At 34.3% G+C, this 25,743-nt stretch overlaps 1 protein-coding gene and 2 pseudogenes across 3 annotated transcripts; 1 reads left to right on the forward strand and 2 right to left on the reverse strand.

Moving 5' to 3' along the window:
* Positions 1 to 6,763: 6,763 nt before the first annotated feature.
* LOC136062687 (uncharacterized protein At4g38062-like) lies at positions 6,764 to 8,586 on the forward strand (annotated as a pseudogene).
* A 122-nt stretch (positions 8,587 to 8,708) lies between these two features.
* LOC112028773 (DExH-box ATP-dependent RNA helicase DExH18, mitochondrial-like) lies at positions 8,709 to 12,493 on the reverse strand (annotated as a pseudogene).
* Positions 12,494 to 13,405: 912 nt separating this feature from the next.
* Positions 13,406 to 22,058, reverse strand: LOC112012979 (uncharacterized). Of its 3 annotated transcripts, XM_065762075.1 has the most exons (6): positions 21,842 to 22,058; positions 21,657 to 21,734; positions 19,343 to 19,499; positions 18,886 to 19,135; positions 15,480 to 15,655; positions 13,406 to 14,339 (listed from the first exon to the last, which is right to left on the reverse strand). In XM_065762075.1, the coding sequence occupies exons 2-6, from the start codon at positions 21,688 to 21,690 to the stop codon at positions 13,850 to 13,852; spliced, it is 1,107 nt and encodes a 368-aa protein (XP_065618147.1). In that variant the 5' UTR covers positions 21,691 to 21,734; positions 21,842 to 22,058; the 3' UTR covers positions 13,406 to 13,849. The 3 variants fall into 3 exon arrangements, with proteins under 3 accessions (XP_065618147.1, XP_023901121.2, XP_065618146.1); XM_024045353.2 differs by having other exon boundaries at positions 18,886 to 19,499; XM_065762074.1 differs by lacking the exons at positions 21,657 to 21,734; positions 21,842 to 22,058 and adding an exon at positions 21,556 to 21,642 and having other exon boundaries at positions 18,886 to 19,499.
* Positions 22,059 to 25,743: the final 3,685 nt, after the last annotated feature.

A 25,743-nucleotide genomic window follows, 5' to 3' on the forward strand; every position in this document is an offset into this window, starting at 1 on the left:
TAAATACTGAAAATTGTGAGCCTAAAAACAACACGTTTAGTAAGAAATTTCATTTAGGAGTGTTTAAGTTATATTTTTCATTTTAGAGTATTTAAACATTGAATATAAAAAACTCCTTATACCAGTTTTTAGTTTTCAAATAACATTACTCAATGACACTTTTGTAAATATTTAGAAAACTATGGAACCCACTTGATAAGACCTAACATAATTACAACTCTCTCTCTCTCTCTCTCTCTCTCTCTCTCTCTCTCTCTCTCATGCACGCCTCATTTTTTTTCTTTCTTTCTTTCTTTTCCTTCATTCTCTTTCACGTTCCTTCTCTTCTCTAATAAATATTAAAAAAATAATTATACATGTCATTAAGTTGCCACTTTTTTAAAAATATATATATAAACACATACAAAACAACATTTTAAAATATGTTGTTTAAAATATGGTACCAAACACATTTTTGGTAATGTGAGTACTTTAAATATGTATTTTCACAATACTTTTTAAATCACAATTTTCGCATCATTTTAAACAATAATACTTAAAAGTTACTATTAAATAGGCCATCTGTCTAGTTTTGGCCTTTTGATTCTCCGTTTCCTTTTTTTTTTTTTTTTTTTCCTGCTCAAATCATGTATCATTGGAAAGCTTATGATACCAATTTTGATTATTATTACTGAGTTTGTAGCTTACAGATTCTTATCCTATAAGTCACCATAGTATGAAAGTCATGATACATTTAAATGCTTTTTGAATGAAAATCTCACTTTCCTTATTTTTGTGAGTTCAAACAAATCTTTTGGAAATTTGGTCCTTGGGTTGGATCCCCTCAAATTGAAAATTGTTATGTTATTTTTCAAGAGTAATTCTACAATCCCCCTTAAAAAAGGGAGGTACGGTACCCACTAGTAGGTAATCTGCTACACCAAGTTACTTTTTTCTCACATTTAATAGTTTCATCCTCACATTGTGCAGTTCCAACATCACATGTGATAGTTTTTTTTTCACATTTGGTGGTTTCTTTACTCTTTTCTCACATTTAATAGTTTCATACTCACATTGTGCAGTTCCAACATCACATGTGATAGTTCTTTTCTCACATTTGGTGGTTTTCTTACTTTTTTCTCACATTTAACGATTTTATCCTCACATTGTGCAGTTCCAACATCACATGTGACAATTCTTTTCTCACATTTGATGGTTCCCTTACTTTTTTCTCACATTTGACAATTCCATTATCACATTTTGCAGTTTTAACATCACATGTAACTGTTTTTTTTCTCACATTTGGTAGTTCCCTTACTTTTTTTCCTCACATTTGACAGTTCCATCCTCACATTGTGTCATTCTAACATCACATAAGACAATTCTTTCCTCACATTTGGTGGTTCCCTTACTCTTTTTTTTTTCTTACATTTGATGGTTTCATTTTCACATTGTGCAGTTTCAACATCACATGTGTAGTTTTTTTCTCACATTTAGTGATTCCCTTAATTTTTTTTTCACATTGGATGGTTCCATCCCTACATTGTGTGGTTTCAATATCACATATGACAGTTTTTTTGTCACATTGGGTGGTTTCTTTACTTTTTTCTCACACTTGACAGTTCCATCCTAACATTGTGCAGTTCCAACGTCACATGTGACAGTTCTTTTCTCACATTTGGTGGTTCCCTTATTTTATTCTCACATTTGACGATTTCATCCTCACATTGTGCAGTTCTAATATCACATGTGACAGTTTTTTTCTCACATTTAGTGGTTCTCTTACTTTTTTTTTTTTTTTTTCACATTTGACAGTTCCATTCTCACGTTGTGTGGTTCCAACATTACATATGACAGTTCTTTTGTCACATTGAGTGGTTCTCTTATTTTTTTTCTCACATTTGATGGTTTTATCCTCACATTGTACAGTTTCAAGATCACATGTGATAGTTCTTTTCTCACATTTGGTGGTTCCCTTATTTTTTTCTCACATTTGATGGTTCTATCCTCACATTGTGCAGTTCTAACATCACATGTGACAGTTCTTTTGTCATATTTGTTGGTTCCCTTACTTTCTTTTTTTCACATTTAACAGTTTCATCCTTACATTGTGGAATTCCAACATCACATGTGACAATTTTTTTGTCACATTGGGTGGTTCTTTTACTTTTTTTCTCACATTTGACGGTTCTATGCTTACATTGTGCAGTTCCAACATCACATGTGACAGTTCTTTTTTAACATTTGGTAGTTTCCTTACTTTTTTTCTCACATTTGACGATTTCATCCTCACATTGTACAGTTTCAACATCAAATATGTTAATTCTTTTATCACATTCGGTGGTTCCCTTATTTTTTTCTCACATTTAACGATTTCATCCTCACGTTATGCAATTTCAACATTATATGTGACAGTTCTTTTCTCACATTAGGTGGTTCCCTTATTTTTTTCTCATACTTGACAGTTCCATTCTCATATTATATAGTTCTAATATCACATATGACAGTTCTTTTCTCACATTTGATGGTTCCCTTACTTTTTTCTCACATTTGACGATTTCATCCTCACATTGTGCAATTCCAATATCATATGTGACAGTTCTTTTGTCACATTTGGTGGTTCCCTTACCTTTTTTTTCTTCACATTTGATGATTTCATCCTCATATTATGCAATTCCAACATCACATGTAACAGTTCTTTTGTCACATTAAGAGGTTCCCTTACTTTTTTCTCACACTTGACAATTCCATCTTCACATTTTGCAATTCCAACATTAATGTGACAGTTCTTTCCTCACATTTGGTGGTTCCCTTATTTTTTTTCTAACATTTGATAATTTCATCCTCACATTGTGCAGTTTCAACATTACATGTGACAATTCTTTTGTCACATTTGATAGTTCTCTTATTTTTTTTCTCACATTTGACGGTTTCATCCTCACATTATGAAATTTCAACATCACATTTGACAGTTTTTTTCTCACATTTGTTGGTTCCCTTATTTTTTTTGTCACATTTGACGGTTTCGTTATTACATTGTATAGTTCCAATATCATATTTGACAATTCTTTTGTCACATATAATGGTTCCTTTTTTTTTTTTTTTCTCAAATTTGATAGTTCCATTGTTATATTAAACAGTACCAATATCACATTTTTTCTATTTTTGTCACATGTGACAGTTCTTTTGTCACATGTGACAATTCTTTTGTCAGATGTAACAGTTCTTTTGTCACATGTGACATTTATTTTCTCACATTTAGTGGTTCCCTTACTTTTTTCTCACATTTGATGGTTTCATCCTCACATTGTTCAGTTTCAATATCACATGTGACAGTTCTCACATTTGGTGATTCCCTTACATTTTTTCTCACATTTGACGGTTTCATCCTCACATTATGCAATTTCAACATCACGTGTGTCAATTCTTTTGACACATTTGGTGGCTCCCTTATTTTTTTTCTCACATTTAACGGTTTCATCCTCACATTTTGCAGTTTCAGCATCACATATGACAGTTCTTTTGTCACATTGGGTAGTTCTCTTACTTTTTTCTCACATTTGATGGTTCCATTGTCACATTAAGCAATACCAACATCGCATCTGACTCTATTTTTGTCACATTCAGTAGTACCCTATTTTTTATTCTCATATTTGATAGTTCCATTATTACATTGGGAAGTACCAATATTACTTCTGACCGCACTTTTGTCATATTTGATGGTACCATATTTTTTTCCTTACAATTGACAGTTCAATCGTCACAGTAAGCACTACCAATATCACATCTGACCATAATTTTACATTTGGGCTTATCACTAAGGTCACTTTTTTACTTACTAATAATAACTCATCACAATAGTAATTTTTTTTAAAGTTATTAAAAAATTTAGATCTAAAATCGAAAACCAAAAAAGAAAAACATCCCATGAAATTAGCCCAACCATAATAATTACTCTTGTTCACAAAAAAAATTAGCTGGAATTATCTTGGTTTCTTCCACAAATATTTGAATACACCAATTAACTTCCTACGTATCTCCTCTGGTAGCTTCCATCACATTCAGGGGCATACCTCCCTATAAAATAACATAGTTAAGGTCACTCTCTTGATGTTTATATTTTTATTATTTATATATGATGGTGAACCAAAAATTAGACTACCTCCAATTCATCCATAGTGTCGTCCAAGACCAGAAAAGTCATCCAAGTACAAGAAGGTCATCTAGCATGGAGTCACTTGGACGACTGCCAAACACCTAGAAATTTTCGAAGTAAATCTATATCCAAAAGCTTATGATTCAGATCACATTCTACTATTCTGAAGTAAGAGCAAAATCCTTATTCATCGCTCTAACTTCTCACTAAGTTCTTAACTTCTGATGGCTAACTTTCATCCACGTTGAGGTAGTTACAAAACAAATAACCACTCTAGAGCTCACTATAGAAGGACTCAGCCATATGAAATCAAAGTAAGTTTTTCACCACTTATAGAGTTGGAATTCCTGAGTTCAAGAGAGAAAACTAACTTAAGCAACAGAGGGTTCTTGGTCAGTTCACCTCAGTCACCTTTGATCTTGTGCTTCTTTCTTTTCAGGCCTTCTAAGCAATCTCAAGCTCATTGAAGCCCGGAGCATTCAGCCTACTGATTTTCTGTTCATCATCAATATATACTATAAAATCAAAGATGTATAACCTTATGTGCTCTCCAATTGTTTTTATGCAACATTTGCAACTTAATCACAGTTGTGTGTTTATTGTGGTGTCTAAGGTTGGAAATAGAGTGCCTATACAATTAGCAAGTTATGCAAAAAATCCAATACAAAGATTGTTGACAATTTTAAAATTTTTAGTAAACACTTGAATTGAAACTATAGATCCAGTATGAAATATTCATCAATCAAGGCTACTACACTAGATTTTATATTTTTTAGGCATTTTCATTAGATCCACGTGTGCGAAAGTGTCAAATGACTGTGTCCGACATGGGTATAACCACCCCAACTAAAGTGTCTATGCAATTTTGTTTCATAAAATTATTATTACATTTAGACCCATCTAAAACAAAATAAACATCCCAAAAAATTTCCACAATAACAAAAATTATCAATAGAAAAACTAAAAACAATTAAGCACAATTGATCGATTTTATCAAAAAGAACAACCCAGTCCTTTTATAAAAAAAAATCAAAATAATTTTGTTATTGAGAGTTTAGCATATCGACCACAATGATAAGTGTGAGCCTTATTTGAGTCAACAAAGCCTCCACTAGCTAAGTTTGAGAGAGCCCTAATAGCAATGAAATTTTTTCGTTGTTGAAAGCTTATCGGTGCCACAAAGCACTTATCTCTCTCTCTCTCTCTCTCTCTCTCTCTCTCTCTCTCTCTCTCTCTCTCTCTCTCTCTCTCTCTCTCTCTAGCTCATCATCAGTTTGGCGTACTGTGTGTTTGCTTGAACATGGGATGCAAATTCAGCTTTTGTAAAGCAACTTGCAGGACATCATTTTGCAGAAACTTCTTGAGCTTTATGTACCCTTTGTTTTGGCTTGTTACAAAGATATGGAGTGAGAAAAAAGTTCATTTCTACTGTTTATTCTTTCTTCCTGTCCCCTTACTCTACCTTCAAAACATTTGTCAGTCTTCTTTTTTTTTTTTTTTTTTTTTTTTCAATTTAAATTTATTTGGAATTTTTGAAAAATTTCCCCTAAAGTTACTAAAAGGAAAGGAAATTTTCAAATGATAAAAACATCACTATGCAGATTTTGTCTGTGCTTATAAGAAAATGTATTCCATGATAAACTTTGGAAATTAGTTTTTCCTTTTATCAATCAATTAGGTGGAAGGAATTAATTTTTTTTTTTCATCTAACCAAAACAAACCAACATTGTAATTAACACTATTACCTTTATTTATTGGTTTCAATTAGCTTAATTAGTAAAATTTATTGTCAATAGAGTACAGGTGTTGATCACTTAATTAGAGCTCAGGGCAATTGCCCCTCCTGACTCCTTTAAAAAATGCATTGATACCTACTCTGTGACGTGCATTTAACTAGTTTGCCCCCTGTAAGTGGAATAAATAGAAAAAGCACTCCCATTGTTAAGAAACAGCCCTGACACCGGAAAGAAAGAATGGAAAAAAAAAGCTTCTCAATTCCCTCACACAATCACACTTTCACCTATTTTACTATTCTTAAATAGTATTTATTTCAAGTAGTTTTGATCTTGTCCCATCTATTACACTGCTTACAGTACTTTTCTTCCCTATTCTAATTTTTCTTTTCTTTTCTTATTATAATTCTAATATTATAAACATAACATTTTTCACAATAAATTTTATAATTGTGAAAATAGTTAACTATGAAAGATGAACAACTTACATTGATGGAGCCACCACTTTATTTCCTTCACAACTCACAACCCACTATTTTAACAATTGTAAAATTTATTGTGAAAAAATTGTGTTTGTATGACAATTCAATTTGTAGGTTCTATAGTTAACTTTTGTAGATTGATTTATTTATTTTAAGCAATCAAATTATGTCTAAATTTTATTTATTTAAATTAATTTCTCACTTTGATTGTTAGTAACTATGATTGATTATTTTTGTTTCTTTGTTTTAATAATATGAGATATACTTGTAGTTACAATTGTCTATTTATTTTGTTATTATTATCGATCAATTAATATTTTTAGATTAATTTTGTTTTTAGTATTGTTTTTCAATCTTGCCCCTCCTAAACTGAAATCCTGGCTCTGCCACTAGCTAAAGACAATCTTATAATCATGGCCCCATATGTATATGATTAAAATAACTGATACCCAAAAGTATATGGACCCCTTGGTTTTATTGTTTAAATAGATTGGATTTGCTAATCTCATCCAATCTTTCTTCATCATTCATCGAAACAAGTTGCACCAATACAATTACAAATGTGACAAAGGATATAACAAAATAAAATAAAATAAATGCAACAAAGGATATATTACTACCCGCTGCAATAATAAGTGCATTTTAAAAGAAAAGAAAAGGTGAGACATTGCTAGAAGATATCTCATCATTGCGGACAAGCTTAGATTCTCGAACTAGAATCTTGGAAGGTCTTCAAACTCGTTTGGAGATGTGCAACCAAGTATCTGAATTCAAGTCAAGTTTTGATGATGTCTTCACCCAGTGTGAAGAAGAGAAGTCAAAGATCCAGAGCCTGACTGTTCAGAGGGATGAAGAGATTGCATTGCTAATAAATTCATTTGAAAGAAAAGAAATACTCGCAAAAGAAATTGAGTTTAGAATTGTTCACCTAGAGCAAGAGAATCAGGTCCTCGGAGAATCTCTCAAAGAACTTCAGGAAGCTCAAATGAAGAATGCTGGAGCCACATCTTCACTAACAAAGCTGCTCAACAAGCTCATAGGCTTGGAGCAGCTACATGGCAACTTTTCCAATAATTTGAAAGCAAAAGAATCAGAATGGAGTTTTCTGATGGAAAACGTGAGAACATATACAGACAGTTGTAAATTTGAACTGAAAGATAATGAGAAACAAATACAGGAGCTTCAGATGGAACTTAAAAATTGCCATTCTACAATTAAGGTTTTGAGCAAAGAGATTTCTATGCTATGCACAACCTTAAAATCAGAAATTTCGGAGGCTTACTCCAAAATGCTTTATGCAAAATCTGAAATGGAGCTGCGTGACAAAGAGAAGGAAGATAAATTTTCCTTTCTTATAGAGCAGTTAACTTTGAATAAATCTTATCTTGATCTTGGGCCAGAAAACAAGGAATTGGCATCCTTAAGGAAGAGGGTTGATTCCTTGGAATGTATGCAGGTTTCCAAGAACAACGAGGTTCAAAGGTATAAGAAAATGCTTGAGGAATCATCTGAATGCCAACTTCAGTTGAAAGAGCAAGTTCTGCAAATGGAAAGTGCACTAGAAAATGAGAAAAGAGGTGCCTTTGAGGCTTTAGAGAAGGCGAATCTTGAATTGGCTGAAAAAATTCATGAAGCCAATCTATTAGAAAATGAATTACAGAATTGGAAGTCTGATGCTGAAAGCCCGAAAGTCTGCCTTGATGAAAATCAGGAAACCTATAAACAACTGGAGACTTCCCTCATTGCACAGGCCAAGCCTGAGCAAATGCTTAAGAATGAGAAAGAAAGCCTACTCTGCATTGCCAAAGAGCAAGAGAAAAGAATTGAAGGTCTTCAACAACAGATTTTTTCGCTAGAAGCTAAAATTGCAGCCAAAACGGAGGAAGTGGAAGCCTCCATAAAGGACAAAGACAGCATTCTCCTAGTTGCTGAAGAGAAGGAAATTTGCATAGAAAATCTTCAGAAAGATATTACTTTCCTGAAGCAAGAGTCCAAGAGAAGAGAAGCGGAAGCCGCAGTTCTTGGAAGGCAGGCTGCAGAGAAAGCCGTCAAGGAAGAGAAAAGAGGCATTTGCAGATTATGAATGAGAAAGACCAGATCATAAAAGATCTTCAAGTACTGGCTATTTCATTGGAACAAGATCTTGAAAGTGCAGTGATCTCCTGTTTTCCAGAGCTTATAGAAAAGCATGTCCAAATATTACTGTAGTAGTCAATACTCTTGTATCAAGGAACATAATAAGAACAATGGAAACATAAAAACAAAACCGAGGGCAGATATTAATAGGAAAAGGGTGAGCTTCACAAAGCACAGCACCCATCTGCTCTTTTTTTTTTTTCTTTTTTTTTTTTGAGAAAATTTCAAATTATGATGTTCGCTCTTGATAATAGATTTTTATCATCAGACCAAGATCTTAGATTTCTTATACAACCATCAGATCTCTATTTCAAAGTTTACCCATAAATCTATTAATTCATAATAATATAAGAGGTATCCATGTTAGCAAACGCTATACCAATTCACACGCCACATAAGAAAACAAAGAGTACTGTACAAATTAATAAACACAAAAATAAATAACACCAGACTTGTCTCTGTCTCTTGCGAATATTCCAGCTCCATCATCTCATAAATGTATAATTTGTAATCCCCCAGACATTGCTAGCTTCATTCCCACTTCTATATAGAATTTAGAAACTCATCACCCACAATGACTGTTTTCCTTGGCATGGCATAATTTGCAATACATGAGTTGTAATCAACTAAAGCACAAACTTGCTACTTACCACGCTACCCCCCAACTCACTGGTAATAGTAAAAATCTTTCATTGACCAAAGGAAGCCATCCATTACCTAACACCAAACAAAGATTAATTTCCCTCTCTCAAAAAGAAAGTCTAATACAAGGTAATTTATATGTACATAAGAAAATTGTATTGGCAGATCAATACTCACCCAACAAATCAATAACAGGTTTCAAGTCCACAGGTTCTTCCTATAACATCATTCACTTCACACGTTAGCAACGCAAGGACAAACTTTTCTAAAAAAATAAAATGATGATTTTTTTTTTTTTAAATGTCAAAATGGAAGGATGAACTTACTCCAGACATTATGATCCCACCTGGGGATATATAAGGCGAAACAGAAGCTTTGAAATCCTTAATATCCTTCACAAACTTGTCAAACATTGCCACTTGAGGTTCCTAATATACAAAGACTTCTAAACGTCAAAACCCTCAAAAAGTTGTACAAGTCCACAAATCTTAATCTAATAATCAAAACTGACATAATTGCCCCCAATTTGCCAATTTTAAGACACAAAGTAGCCAAAAAATACAACGGAAGGAAGGAAAACTATGTACAAAAAGAACATCAAATCCTGAAAGTATTTTATTGAAATTTAATAATTTATAACCATACAAGGCGAAGTGCTAGGATTATATGGATATAGAACCATAGGACAGATTGAAACCACAACAAATAGTGCTTATTAGATAAGAACCTTTATAATTGTGCCTTGTAAAACAATATAAATATATTAAAATGAAAACTCTGCCAGTTCAAGAAGAACCCGAACAAAATTACCATTTAGAGATACTTACTTCTCATATAATTTGATAAGTGATCTTGGCCTCTCATAACCATCTTCCTTCCGTTGAGGCTTCGGTTTCCCAGCCTGCCTTGATTCTGGTTTCCAATTGGCTTTGGTTAGAGACTGACCTAACAAGTCAGCAATGTCCGTTGCCATTGCCTCAGCCTTCTTCACATATGGAAAAGTTTCCTCCCTGAAGTGGTTTGATAACCACATATACATAGACAACACTTGATGCTTAGTCTCAAGATCCAAGAGCTCTGAATCATTTCGAGCAGAACCCTTTGGCATGCCCATTGCAATATTGACAGGTACATTCTGACTGTATGCTGAAGCAAACCTAAGGAGATGGTACATTGCTTTTGGGTCTCTTATATTAACTGGGGCAAAACAAAAGTTAAAACGATCTTCAAGAGATAATCCCTGTACCTTCTCCAACATATTAGCAACCTTCTTTATGTGATCATGTCGACACAGAAAGTATGACCCATCTAGACGGCAATTTTCACCAAATTTTTCAAGTAGATGGCAGAATGTAACATTAGGCAGTTGCCCAGCAAATAGTTCAACCTGTTCAAAGAATGGAAAGAGACCGACTTTCCTTACTTCTACAAAAGGTTGCTTCAAACACTCAATCAAGTAGTCTAAAGCTTCTAAATGCAAGGTTGTTGTGAGTCCGTCTGGATAGCGGCTTCCTCTTCGGCCAGCTCTTCCAGCAATTTGTTTCACTTGTGATGCTGGAACTGGAACAATCTTGTCTCCATTGTATTTCGAAAGGCTATAAAAAATAACCCTTCTAATATTAAGATTCAAACCCATTCCAACAGCATCACTAGCAACAAGCACATCAAATTCATTATCTTGATCATTGAATAAGGTAGCTTGCTGTCTACGAGTTTCTGGTGGCAAAGCACCATAAATTACACAACAGCGGTGATTGGTGTGTTTCTCAATTGCCATTTTAACCTCAAATATCTCTCTCCTCGAAAAAGCAACCACGCAGTCCCCAGAACGAATTTTTTAACATCTCCCAACAGGGTCTTGGCTTCAACCACCAATGGCTTAAACCTGTCATAATGTTGTTCATGCAGCTGATCCCCAGTTTCTGCACAGATCTTTCGAACAACACTCAAAACACTCGGATCCCCACATAAATGTATCTCATCAGCCTTCAATCCAAGCAATGCCCGCGTCCAAGCATAACCCCTACACGGGTCTGCCATCACCTGAATTTCATCAATAACAGCCACATCATACAATTCATCCGTCGACACCATTTCCACAGTACAGGCAATATGGTTTGAAAAAGGGACATATTTCTTTTCTTGACCTGTAAGCAGAGAACAGTAAACCCCATGTGCATTCACCTTGTCAAAGACTTCCATAGCCAATAATCTGAGAGGACTACAATAGATACCCTTCTTGGCCTCCATAAACCGTTGCAGAAAGTTTTACCACTATTGGTTGGGCCACAATGATATATTATCTTCCGTTTCATAGCCCGTGCAAATGGAAACCAAGTGTGGGGCTTGGTAAGGTCTGCCGACTCAATCATACCCCGAAACCGCTTAATCTCGTCAGGAAACTCCTCTAAACAATACTCCACGAATATAGGAAACAAGAACTTGACAGCATCATCGGATGGACCAAGCGACACCACGTACTTAAAAACATCAGCAGAACATTTGTTGAAGAAAAAGTTCCGGAACTTTTGCACTGCAGTAGGAAAGAATGACATCCCAATGTAGATTGCAAGAGCCTGATTAGACGCCCAACCCGATTTCCCAAAATAACTAAACACTTGTTGCATTCTCCCAATCACACCGTGTCTGCTTCGCACCCTTCTCGGCATTTCTTAACTCACGATACACTTCAACAGGATCCCGCGAGGCAACATTCAAATGCTCCAAACCCACATCATCATTATTATTATTATCACTAGCCACCATAGAATCAACAACAATACCCTCTTCATTGACACCATTTCCCAATTCAACCATGACAGTGCTACAACCCTCATCATCTAGACTGTGCAATAATCCAACAGTTGCTTTCCCAACATCGGCATCGAAATCACATTCAGATTCAGATTCGACCATTGTCAAACTAGACACGCCATGATCATCATCCGACGAAGAAGAAAAGGGTTTTGCATAGAGGGTGGCAGAGGCCTTAAATTTGAGAGGTTGTGAGGGAAATTTACAAGGAGCTAATAAGTAGTGAAACAAAGTGAAAGCAGAAGTGGAAAATGGACGGTTTGGGACATCTGAAGCAGTAGGACAAAACCGGTAATGCTGGGAAATCAAAGGGTCATATAATAGTAGAACCCTTAGCCTATTATTAGAAGAAGAAGAAGAAGGGTATGCCTTAAGTTTATAAATTCGAAACAGGGACATGGCTGTTGTTGAATCGATAAACGGTGGAAACTTCAAACAAAAGGGCAGAGAGACGGAAGAAGCGCCGCCGAGTTGGATTGGTATAGAAGAAGCTAGAGGGTGGCGCCGCCGAGTTGGATTGAGATTCGATGGTGCGCCGTTGTCTGGTTCTTCTATTGTGACGTGATATTGTTATGAGACGAGATAGAGGAAAACGAGACAGATAATTAGTGCAAACGATTCAAAACCAATTTTGACATATAATTAGTGCAAACGAAAGGAATTTCATTCCCTTCAGTATATCATTTACTCTTATCAAATGGTCAAATGGGATCAAAGTTGACATTTCCATACTTTTCATGAAATATTGTCATTTTGCATTTGACAGATGTAAGCAGTGTGATATCCTCATTTCCTAACCAAACTATATGTTTAAATTATGTAGTCTTCAACTCCACTTTAGCACTTGCATACTTCAACTTACTAACTCAACCTAAATATTCATATGTTTCAGTTAGCTTAATTAATAAAGTTTCTAATGGTTGAATAAGAGATATAGAGTTCAATCCTTGCCTACATCAAAAATTGATTAATGTCTTGGTCTGATGATAAAGAACTCTTATTAAAAGTGAACGTCATAGGTTAAAATGCATGTAATTAACCAACAATCTAAGGTCCTACACCTATTAATTTAAAATTAAACACTAGGAAAAATCATTAAACATCTTGTTTGTAAAATAAGTTTGCATTTGTTCTTTAAAAATATTTTTTTAAAAACCATTTTCTAAACCCATATTGTTTTTCCTTTTTAAAACACAGAGGTGTGAAACTTTCCCCCCTTTTTTTTTTTTTATAAATTTTCTTTTTCTTTTGTCTATGTTAAAAAATTCACATTTTTTCCTATTCGGAAATTTGATTTTTTATAAAAAATTTATTTGATGAATATATTGATTAAAATTTGATTCATTTTATGACAAATCCAAATGAATCAATATTATCATAATTAGTAAAAATATAAATGAATAAATGAAATAAATATCAAATACTGGAATTGCAAAATGCACAAACAAAATACACACATCAAAGAGGAAAACAAGCAATCAATGACTGCTCATTCCCATTCAGTCAAGAGCATTAATCAAGTATCTCAAGGATTATTTTAGATAGTCAAACCCCATGTCCCAGCATGGTAAAAGCTTTCTCAATCTCCAATGAACAATTTACTACACCATTTCTTCCCACTTCTTTTTAATCAATAAGAAGTCAACTTTACAAGTTAGAGTTAACTTTCCTTACTATACTTCTTAAAGAGGAACTGAGAAGAGACACCTTTCAAGGCTTATAAATATGTACTGAAAGAAGCAGCTATCTCTTGAAGTAGTCAAGGCTAATTTACTTCCTTAGGAGACCATCTATCTATCTCCTTTCTAATCCAATTCCTTCTTCTTCTTATTCTTCTTCATTTTTTTTTTTTTTTGGTAATTTCCTGTTGTCTTTTATTTTCTTCGAAAAAGGATCGCAACCCCTTTTCATTTTGAGTCAGGGGTAGCCCATTCGAAATAAGAACATCGGGCTCCTCTAGTGGTAGTCCAATTACCACACACAAAGAAGCAGCTTCCATGCTTTGGCTCTGGTTTTTGAATCATTTGTTTGCTACTTTTCACCCCACAATGGCAGAACACGCCTCGCTCTTTGCTGGGATCAACCTGGGAAGGGTGGCCTTGGATAAAAGGCAGTGATGGGTGCTTAATTCTGAAGGATTGCTGAGGAACACCAGATTGATGATCCAGCTGCATTGGGAACTGGAAATTTGCGGATTGCCACATCAATGAATCAGTTATGGCAAACCTAAGTCCACGGTGCATTAGATTGGCAAGCAGACGGGCGGTGTTCTTAGCATCATCTAGGCCACAGTGAGCACGGCCTTCCCATACCAGGCCAGCCAGCTGAACAGCCTCTTTTAGGTTACATTTAACTGCGCCAAATACCTCGTGAAATGGGACCCTCAGGTTGATCCATCTAGCAATAATGCAAACAAGGAAAAAATAAACTCATTCAACTGTCAATGTTCTATATATATCTAAGAATTTGATTCTCCAAATAAAACCACAGCTTGAGAAAAAAACAAGAATGAACATCAATATTGGCATAATCCAAAGAAAAGGCCGTACAGAAATGGCAGTGCATGTTAGTATGCCTTATAGGTGTTTTTACACTCTATTGTCACTATTTCACTGCAATGCCCATCTTTTAATGGTCAAAACAAAAAGAAAACAGGATCCCTGGGGAGGGAAAACATAAATCTCACTTCCTTCATACTTCTATCCTATATTGATTGTCTTTTGTTTTCTTTTGTGAGAAGTCACAATATGATTGTCACCATTCAAAGAAGTCAAAACACTTATGCATTCAGAGAATCAACCAAGACACTCAATAAAAGTGGTGCGCCCACGGGCAGTTACGTAAAATGATATTCTTTTTTCTTCATTATACATTGTGCCATTTCACAATAAGACACTGCAGTTGGGCACAGGAGAGTAATAGTACTAAAAGTACACCATAAAGAATATATTTATAACTATATTAGCAGAGAGAATTTTTTGTTGCTGTAAAGATTAAAGTTGTGAGAAATATTTCTATTATACTTTATTGATGGGAGAAATATTTTTTTTTACTTATCAAAAAAATATTTCTCTCATCAATAAAGTATAAGAGTAACAAGCTGTGGTCTTGCTTGCTATCAGTTTTCTTGTCTACAGAAGTATTGAAGAAATTATATACTATCCCTACAATAAAGCCGAAGACATTTCGTGGAGAGCATCTGAACATCTATGAAACCGAACCATAAAATTTTATTTCCCACACAATTAAATTAGCCCACTTGGTTTTTAAAATATTTAAGTCACTACATCTTTTGGAATGCTTAAGAAAGACAAGAAGGATTCTGGATATCAACAAATCAAATTATTTCTAGCATGTCATCACTTAATTATTATGAGAAATTTCATCTCACCACCAATTTTTTTTAAAAAAAATAATGCATTATATGCACAGACAGAAAAAGCTAATCTCAAAAGAAGCCCAAACAATCTGATAGAAAAGGAAGCAGTTAAATTTTGTTTCAATTTTTAAATTTTATAGAACTTTTAAATCAGCTACCTGTTGAAATATGGTGGTTTGCGGATCCTCTTTAATCTGCACTCAGATTCCAACATTACCTGACAATCCCAATTTGACCATGTAACTACAGCAAAGTTGGTATGTTTAATCCCTTTCCCCTCAAGCCACTTGTCATGCAAAAGTAGAGCTTCACTCAGAAGAACACCTTTGTCTACCTGGAACCACCAGATAAGTGTGAATATTGACAAGCTTCATGTCTATGCTTCAGAAAAATTGAATAATTGATTCAGCAAAGCAATGATGGATTTCGTTGACAATATCCAATGAACAAATAAATAGAAAAATTAAATAATTGATTCAGCGAAGCAATGATGGATTACGTTGACAATATCCAATGAACAATAAATAAACAAATATATCTAGATTAACTGTTAATTTTAAAATATAATACTGAAAAAAAAAAAAAAAAAAAAAAACAAAGAAATGAACTTTTGGTACGCGATAATAATTTTATTTAAAAAAAACACATATTAAACGAGCACCAAATGAATACTTATTTTTCATCATAATTTTTTTTTCCTTCAAGAGAGAGGAATTGAAAAATAGCACCATGTAAATCCTACTGGTTCTCTTCCAAGCCCAAAAAAACTCCTTTGAATTCTATCAAAATTATTATAAAACTTGGTTCACTTTGTTAGTGATTTGAGCATGAAATGCCACTTGATCAATAAGCCCTACCTAAGTTCAGTTCATTATATATATATATATATATATTAATGAACACCAGAATGCACCGTTTGTTATATAATCTAAAACACATTTCTACAAGTAGGAATTATTGCTCAAAAATGATTTTCATTATTTTGAGTATATAGAAATTATTAAGAAGCTATACTTACATGTGCACTAAAATTGCCATTAACCTTGCCCTTGCTCGACTGGACCTAAAGTGGTGAAGGATCGCCACATGCATATACTGCTAATATTGTATATCGATTGCGAATCAAAGCCAGCTAGAAATACTAATATGTCAGTTCCACATTGACCCTCATGACCACCAATACATCATCATAATCTGAAAAGTAACCACCGAAATCCTAATCCCAAAGGTGGTCCTAGGCCACAACCCTAAGCCCTCTGCTATAAACTCAACAGCTCTGCACCGTTATCTTCATCATACCATTCACCTTAACAAGGTGCACAGTGATAATAACACCATCACCAGCTGTACTGCATGGACATTAACATAAAACATGAATATACTCCCTCAGTTCCTCTAATCAAATTCATCTTTCCCTAGTCCATGTTTCTTACGATACTGATACAAATATCTCACTCTTTATCTGCACCATTTTTATATTGTACCACAAAACCAGAAAGGTAAGCTTCAAATCAAGTTGAAGGCACCAAAAGGGATGAATACCGGAAAAACACACGCACAGGTAGAGGCAATGAGAAAGGATGTAGTAGCCAAGAATAACACAAAGCATATGGCCCTTGATGGAACTGAATGGTTGAAAACAACTCAACTAACCAAAAGAAGTATTAGTTAAGGCTTTGGTCTTTTCCTATCACATTTTCCTCAATATTTTGTAATCCTGTTCTTTTCTCCTTTTTTACTGATGTCCTTGTCTTAACCTAGTAAGAGAATGCATCTAATAAATCTTCCAGATGTAACCATTGAGGCCCTAGTTCTAACAATCATTACAATAATTAGTATGTGTGTGTGTATATCAACAAAGAACAAAATGATACAACATGCTGCGAGATCATTCTCCCCATGGAAAAAGGAAACTTGACCTTAAGTTTCACATGAATTGCATCTCCCCATTCCCTTAGCAAGACATTTTGGAGAATTTTAAAACAGTTTAATCTTTTTCACATATGTTTTCTTTCTTTTTGCTTTTCAAGGTGATCAAGTGAAACAATGCGTCTCCAACTTCGATTGAGTAATAAAATAGATATGCACTATCAATCACATGCGATTATTCAATTAAACTAAGTTGAGATTCTAAAGCAGCTTTTTCAAATTTGGAATTTGAAACTTCTTCAATAAAATTTTCAAACTTTTCAACTACTTGTGGTTGAAACTTGCCACCTCATATCCTATGCATTGTACTAACTTGCTTCTCAATAAGAATTGAAGTAACCTAGATGAACAAGTAACAGTTTTTTTTAAGTATTGGCCCCAAAGGGTGGAGGATTCAAACTAATGATGGACTAGTAACATGGGAAATAAAAGTAGAAGATTCAGAAATTTATGAAGAGGAAGGAGTTGTAAGAAGAGAAGAAAGAAAGAAAAAGGAAGAGGGTAGGGGGAGATGTTGCAATGTGATCTTCCAAGCTTCTCAATATTTAAAAGAAGCGGGTTTGCAAACAAAATGAAGTAGGAGAGAGAGAGAGAGAGAGAGAGAGAGAGAGCTCTTCAATATGTTCCTAATTTTCCAAAATTCGACTTCATCATAGACATAATTTTAACCTTCAAAGTCATGTCCAACTGAAGACTATAAAGCAATCTTTTTTCCCTTTATGATTGGCAAGTTACATATGCATTTAATGGGTTTTGAATTCATGACCTCACCCTCCATCAACTTTTTATTTTTATTTTTTGAGGAAGTGTCATTTGAGTCACAGCTCATTGGCAAAACTTATAAAGCAGTCATATTAGTAAGATCCAAATGACATGCAAAATAAAATACTATATAAAATTGGACTTTAGCAAGCATGGAAATTGCAGTTTTTCTCACAATTTCCACTATAAAGACAAAATATCTAACAATGTAAGACATAGTAAAATCATTATACTCCTTGAAAAATGGTAATTTAATTCTATAACTGTAGTACACTTGTTATATTTTCATCTCAATAATGCAACAAGAATTATAACCATAGAACACATCTAAATCAGACATTGTTATATATGTATGGCCTGTTTGGTTTATATTTTTCAGGTAGATTAAATCTTAAAATGATTAATCCATTTTCATATCTCAAAATAATGTTAGCCTAATTCAAATAAAATTAAAATTAAAATTTTTTAACCAGCTAATCAATAAAATCACAATCAGATCAGATAAACAATTATTCTTAAAAAATTCCAAACCAAACAAGCCCATATTGCATGCAATATGTAAAATAGCGCACCAAAGCTTTACCTAACTAGAATAGTGATTTTTCAGGAATGAGGCAGTAAAGTATGTACTGGGTCAGTAACAAAATCAGATTGCTAATTCTATCAACTAGTCAGAAAGGTGAAGGCAGAGAGCTTGCAGCAAGAATGGCCAGTGAAAGATATGGTGCAGGGTTTGCAGGTTAGGCTGGTGACCATCAGGTATTCCTCCACCCTTCTTTACAAATTACAAATCTTTTTAGAATATGTTACAGGCTGTCCTTTGATTTAGACAAAAAGCTGGAAGAAAGATCATGGGATTAAATTTAAACATACTTGTGCTTGCTGAATGCCAGTAAGCTCCTTGCAGAAATCACTTAAAAGTTGATTGCATGTAGGCCGCACATAAATTTGAAAACAATCTTGCAGTTGGCCAGTCATACTGTTTACTATTACAGATGGGAACTCAATAATCTCCTGGGGGTGTGGGTATTTCTCTTTGTCACAGGTTGCCTCAAAATCTATGACCACAAAATATTGGAACTCTTGGAATTGAAAACCTGGTTGGTAACCTTGTGATGACATCCTGAAGGGCACAGGTTCAAATTGATCATACACAGGAAAATTGTGCTTGTGATTCGTGGGATAAAAATGGCTTTCAAGCGCATAAAACGGGTTCTTTTGTGCCATTTGAGCATTGGCATGAAAAGCAGACCAAACATAAAAGTCTTGTAGGTGAATTGGTCTATAATAACCTTCATTAGGAGGCACAAAGAGCGGGTTGCGGAATGACCTGTCAGGTTCTCTGAAACCAACTCCTGAGTGGCTACTGATTTCATCATTAGCCTGAGGGGAACCTTCCACAAAATTCCTATTATATTGCAGCTTGTATGGTAATGTCTTGCTCCAGAGGCAACTCATGTATGCCTCAGAGTAATTTTGCATTGTTTCTGTCACGAAAAGGTACAACTAATCAAATAACTCCTCAACGAGACATTGTTTAAATGAAACAGTGCCAAGAATATTCATATTAAGATAATAAAGGAGCAAGCATAGAAAAGTAGTAAATTTTATTTTTCACAAGCAAACTCCAATTTTAATATACTTCAATGTTGGAAAAGAAGGACATAGTTGGTAGGGAGTTTCACAAGACATTAGGCATTGGTATAGGAACAATGAAGATAGGTGAGTAATAAAAGAGGCTGTGGTAATATCTGTATTTCTTGTTTAAGGTTGACCCCAGTTAAGTGATATCAAATACAATTGAACATTGTATTCATTATAATCACAAGATACACCTCTCCTCTTAATACTAAATTAGCAATCATATATTTCAGACAATAAATGACTACAATCTTCCTTCTTATTATTTATTTAAACCATGATGCAAGACTGCAGTATTTCCATTTTTATACTTAGCTACAGAGGACCCTAATCAATTAAGGAGACTCAAATGCAAAGTTAAGATCCTGTTAAAATCCAGAGCAACAATAAATATTCAAAACAAACCATTGCCTATATTCCTCTTCTCTGTCTCTCTCTCTCATCAGGATCTGGCCAGGGGTAGGACCAAATACTGATGTCAACTAGATCTTCGTATCTGATTACTGCAAGTTGAATTCCAATTACCACAACTTTTGGTTCAGCATACTTGAGCAAAAAGATTGATCTTGTGGCATTAGGTTGTAACAAGTGTCACTTCATTGTCATACCACTGAAATATATGTATGTGGCCCTCATTTCACTAAAATAAAATCCAGTTGATCCACAGGGAGCTTCACACGAATACTAAATGAAAACCATTCCAGCTCCTATAAAATTAAGCTCTACCAACTTCAAGATCCTATTAAAACCTCTGTTATTACTTTCCCTTCACTAGAAGCTTCAGTTATTCATAGAGCACCTACAACCAACCCTACAATTTTTATTTTTTTATTTTTATTGAGATATCAAAATGCAGGCTTTCAAAGAATCTTCTGCTAGTGATGGACCTCAACATAATAATTTGCATATAAGGGGAGGGATGCCCAAGAATGTACATTTGTTAAAATTGGCTCTTAGCTCCTCACATTCTATATTTTGTTTGAGATAGCTAAGCAGTCAAAGAAATGGATGCCCTTTATTCATCTCTCTGCTATCAATCGTATACATGAGAAAACACATCAACAGTGAAAATACACATAATGACAGTTGATAAAGACTCATGCCACAATGACCAATGGAATTAGGGAATCTCTAACCCTTCCCCAAGCCATGGTCTGACTAAAGTCCAATTCCATAAATCATTCTTTTTCTATAATTATTCACAGTCCTAGGAGGCTAAGATTCAAAAGAATTATCCAAACAATAACCTGTTTTGTGTTTCCAAAAAATAATGACCTGTTTTAATTACAAACTTTCACTCCATATATAGTTTCAAGTCCATGGACTCATCAACAGACTAGTCAAAATCATCATCCATCTGAAATCTTGATTTTAAAAAATAATAATAGATAGATAGAATACTCCTAAACTCTAATATAACATCAACATCTACCTAGAAAAAGGTGCATATTCTTGTGCTATACAATCCTACCCAGAAAATCAAGTCCATAGTGTCATCGTAGAAATATCAAACAACAAAGAATATGATGAATTAACATGGATGTACCCAAGGCACAAGGACACCGTTTCTGCAGAGTTTGGAAGAGGTGATTGCTAGACGGCACTACACTACTCCCAGTAATTAACATGGCAGCTGCAAAACCAAATCATTGTGTGTTTCTTCTCTAATGCTCAAACTTTTTAGTGATTTCAGCATTATAGCACAAATTGAACACAACCCAGGAATTCTCACACCAAACAAAACAAAACAAAACAAAAAAACTCCACTTGGGTCCGCAATGCCCTGAACAGACTGGCCATATAAATCAACTGGGTAGAAAAATATAACTATAAAATCCAAAACCCATTTTTTCTATCACATCATAGAATCTAAATACCAATGTACCACATGAAAGTCTCAACCTTTAGGATCCCATCAACAGTGTACCACAAGGCATGACCCAACAGCGAGAGAAAGAGTAAATACAAACAAATACTTCATGAAATATTAAAAAAGCACATACCTTTGTGTTCAAGGGCCATCATGATCATGTACATTAGCCGTAATCACATCAATCAGATCACCCTCCAAAACTTCCCACCTAATTTAAACCAACCCATCAAAAAAAAAAAAAAAAAGCAAGCAAATTTAGAATGATTCATAACAATGAATTGTTTGTGTAGTTTTTGTGAATTGTGATTTGCTTACATGCTGAGGAGAGCGAGGTTTTGTTGTGGCAAAATATTAATGTTTATTAAGGCAGTAGAGAGGCAGAGACCAAATTCAAAGAAAGGTATAATACTGAGGAGGAAAGAGTATACCCCAAGGCACTGGACTTCATGGATACTTGTATTTAACACGATGTTTTGTTTTTGAAGTAACCGGAGAAGATTGAGTGGTTGGATAAAGGGCGTTGATGCTAATCTTAACAATATAAAATTAGGATAATCAAATCATGATGTTGTCGAGTAATAATTAATATTTAACAAGATATTACAGTAAAATATATAAATTGGTATTACCAAAAAAAAATTAGGTCAGATGATTAAACTATATAGTATTAAATTTTATTTTAAATTTCTTGAAATTTGTGGCAATAAAATTTTAGTTTGGAGTAGAATTATAAATTTCTTAAAATTTACTTTTACTTAAATTAAATTCCTATCATTTAAGTTCTTTTGAGAAAGTTAGTTAACCCATTAACAAATAATTTTTCCCCTAGATTCCAAACATCTTATGCGTGGGAAGGTGTCAATTAAGTTATAAGACAGTGCGGTGGTCACTTCACAATAATAAATACTTGTGAAGGTGTGGAGGGAAAGAGTCGGGGTTTAATTCTCTAGGGGAGAGTTTCACTCTCATATACACTTAGATTACGCTAAAGTAGAAATTCTATCTTGTATTAAAGGAAAAAGTTACAAGACTCTTGACAACTATTAAGATAGATAGAATTTCAGTATAAGTATAATTTTTTAAATTGTTGAAACTTAAGTAGTAGAGTTTTAGTTGAGCTAAACTATCCAAAAATTTAATAAGACAAATTAGTTTAGATCTTTTAAAAAAAAATCTTAATTTCTTGAAATTTGTGGTTCTAGAATTTTAGTTGGAATAGAATTATAATTTTTTTTGAATTTTGTTGATAATTCGTTAATGACAGAAGGGGGAATTTGAATCATGTGTAGTCTCCGTTTGAAACACTAGGAGGTGGTAACAATTACATAAATTTAACTATAATAACAATTAATAAGATAAATAGAATTTTAGTCACTATGGTTTTTAAACTCTTGAAACTTTTTTTTTTTAAACTATCCTAACCATTAATAAGATAAATTAATTTAATAATTACTAAGAGTGTATCATCCCCATAGGCATATACAAGCGATGGGGTCATTGGTTTAGGGTGTAACATCTCATTTTATACCCTTTTACAACTTAAGTCCCCAGCCCTTGAGAGAAAGCTTGACAAATGCCAATTATGGGTAATTACGGTATTATCGATAATTTGAAAGTAGCCACAACTTATAATACTCAAAATCAATCCAATGAAGTAATGTGGGTGATATAGAGAAAAGTTTGGATAGGAAAAACAAAATGAAAGTGGGGGGAAAGAATGCTAAATTTTAGGAGCTCTTTTAGTTTTTTATTTTTTAAAATTGGGGTGTTTTACTTTTATTCGGATGAAAAAGGAATACAAAAAGCTAAATTTTAGGGAATAAAAAGATGAATGTGAAAGAAAAAAAAAATCCTAAATTTTAGAAGTTCTCTTTTTGAATTCTAAATAAAATTTGTTATTTAACATTTATGACCCTATTTCTAAGAGAAGTTACCCTTCATTAATGAAGGTATTTTTGAACCACATAAAAGTCTAGTTCAAATAAGAGATTTTTCTTATAAATAGTATAGAAGTATAGATTAAAAAAAAAAAAAAAAAACTCTACACTTTTACTTATCAATTTTTATGTTAGAATATGTTCATGAACTGTGAAGTTTTGAGGTTTGTAAGATTTGTTGTTGAAGTTTTTATTTATTTATTTATTTAAGAAACAAATTTGTTGTTGAAGTTTGTGAAAAGTATTTGGTTCTTATTTTTTTTTTTTATTACTATGCATATATGTAGATTTAATTTTTGATTTAAATTATGAAATTTGCTATTAGTAATTCCTCTCTTTTTGTTAAATATGGTCATGGAACAAGTTATAATTAATTGATTGATGGTCAATGTGATTGACCAAGAATTTAATATTATTTTATAGTCAATTCATTAATATCAGAGGTTCTTTCTCTCCAAAAAACAGTGGTTAATTTAGTTTGATTTTTAGACAATTTCCTAGTGATATAGATTGTGTTTAAGTAGGATATATAACAATGTATAAAGAAATACAAGCAACAAAACTCAAAGCTGAATCTCGAATGTTGGACACAAAGTGGGAGATGGACCAGGTGGGACAAGGACCATTATCAAGGACAGCTTCATAGCAGACCTTTGAATCCTCTTTGAACTAGACATGGCTCCATCTCTCGTGGGTTGCTAGTTGTACTACCCAGTGGAGAGCCATGGCTTCTACTTAGAGGGGCAAAAGCTTAGGGTTTAATCTGGTCTAGACCTTGAGAACAATACCATGAGGGGTCCTTGGCAATGACTACTAGGGAGGAACGAGAACTTGAAAGTGCAGTATCAATATTAACCTTGATAAAACCCAGTTTAGGGGGGGGGGGGGTGACCACTTGGGAGCATTGAGCACGGGTTTAGGGGACTCAGGCTGAGAGATGATGAGAGCAAATTCGTGGGACTTGGACAGGATGTTTTGGATGGATTGGTGAAGGTCCATCATGGAAGCTTGTTGGAGCATAGCCTTGCGGACATGCCAAATTTCTTCAATTGTGAGTGCCCTATTGAAAGAAACAATCCACTAATCTTAGGTATGGCGCAGAGAAGCTGGGGGGCAAAAAAATCAGATTAACTATGTCAAGGTGGGAGTTTAAAGGTACTTGATCTGCCTTGAAACCCCAACAGGTGGCGAACCACAGAGCTTTGGCAGCGGGACATTTGAAGAAAAGGTGGAGGGGGGATTCGAGTTCATGATTGCAAAGTAAGCTGCATGAGTTATTTATGTCCATTTTAATCATGAGATTACCTCTTGTAGGTAGGGCATTAAAGCCTACTCTCCAGAGCAGCATCTTGATCCTTTCAGGGACATAGAGCTTTTAGAGCATTTTTCAGTCTATATCGATGCTTGGTGGAGGGTTGTCTTAGGAGACAATCTGTTTGTATGCTGCTTTAATAGAGAAACAACCTTTCGAATCTGGCGTCCATACAAGCCTGTTGGGTTTTGTCTGATGGGAATGGGAGGAAAGAATTGCATGGGCATCTGATGTGGTGAAAAGGTCATGAATTAAAGGTGCTTTCCAGCAATGCAGCTCTGGATTTATGAGATGAGACACAGTCAGACGTGATAAGGTTGATGAGGCAAACCTAGGGGATGTGATAAAGCCTCGGATCCGCGGCACCTAGGGGTCGAGCCATATGTCCATGGATTTACCATTACCAATCATGTAGCAGGCACCTTTAGTGATGATACTCTTAGTTCTTTTAATAGCCTTCCAAATAGGGGATGCCTTTTTCAAAGCGTGAGACCGAAGCCAATCATCCTTGACTTTATATTTTGATTGTAGGATCTTCATACACAAACTGTCTCTTTTAAAGGCAACCATCTAGGCTAACTTTGCTAAAAGAGCATTGTTGATGTTTTTGGACTTTTTAAAGCCGAGACCACCTTCTTTTATAGGATGGTAGAGATGATCCCGGGCTTTCCAAGCTATAAATTTATCGTCTTGTTGCTTTGGTTTCCACCAAAACCTTCTAGTGAAGGAGTCGAGTTTATCATAAATATTGTTGGGGATATTGAAGGTAGACATGGTGTAGTTTGGTATGGTTTGAGCCACTGAATTAATTAGAGTCCTTCTACCAGCCCAAGACAAACATTTACTTCTCCACCCCTTGAGCTTGGCTTTAAGCTTGTCCTAGAGGAAGGTGAAATCTTTGGAAGGTGCTTTTGAAAGGAACATCGAGGCACCAAGATAGATTACGTCTTTTTTTAGATTTTTCACTC

The sequence above is a fragment of the Quercus suber genome, unplaced genomic scaffold, assembly GCF_002906115.3.
Source record: "Quercus suber isolate HL8 unplaced genomic scaffold, Cork oak 2.0 scaffold_441, whole genome shotgun sequence".
In the NCBI taxonomy this organism is placed as follows: domain Eukaryota; kingdom Viridiplantae; phylum Streptophyta; class Magnoliopsida; order Fagales; family Fagaceae; genus Quercus; species Quercus suber.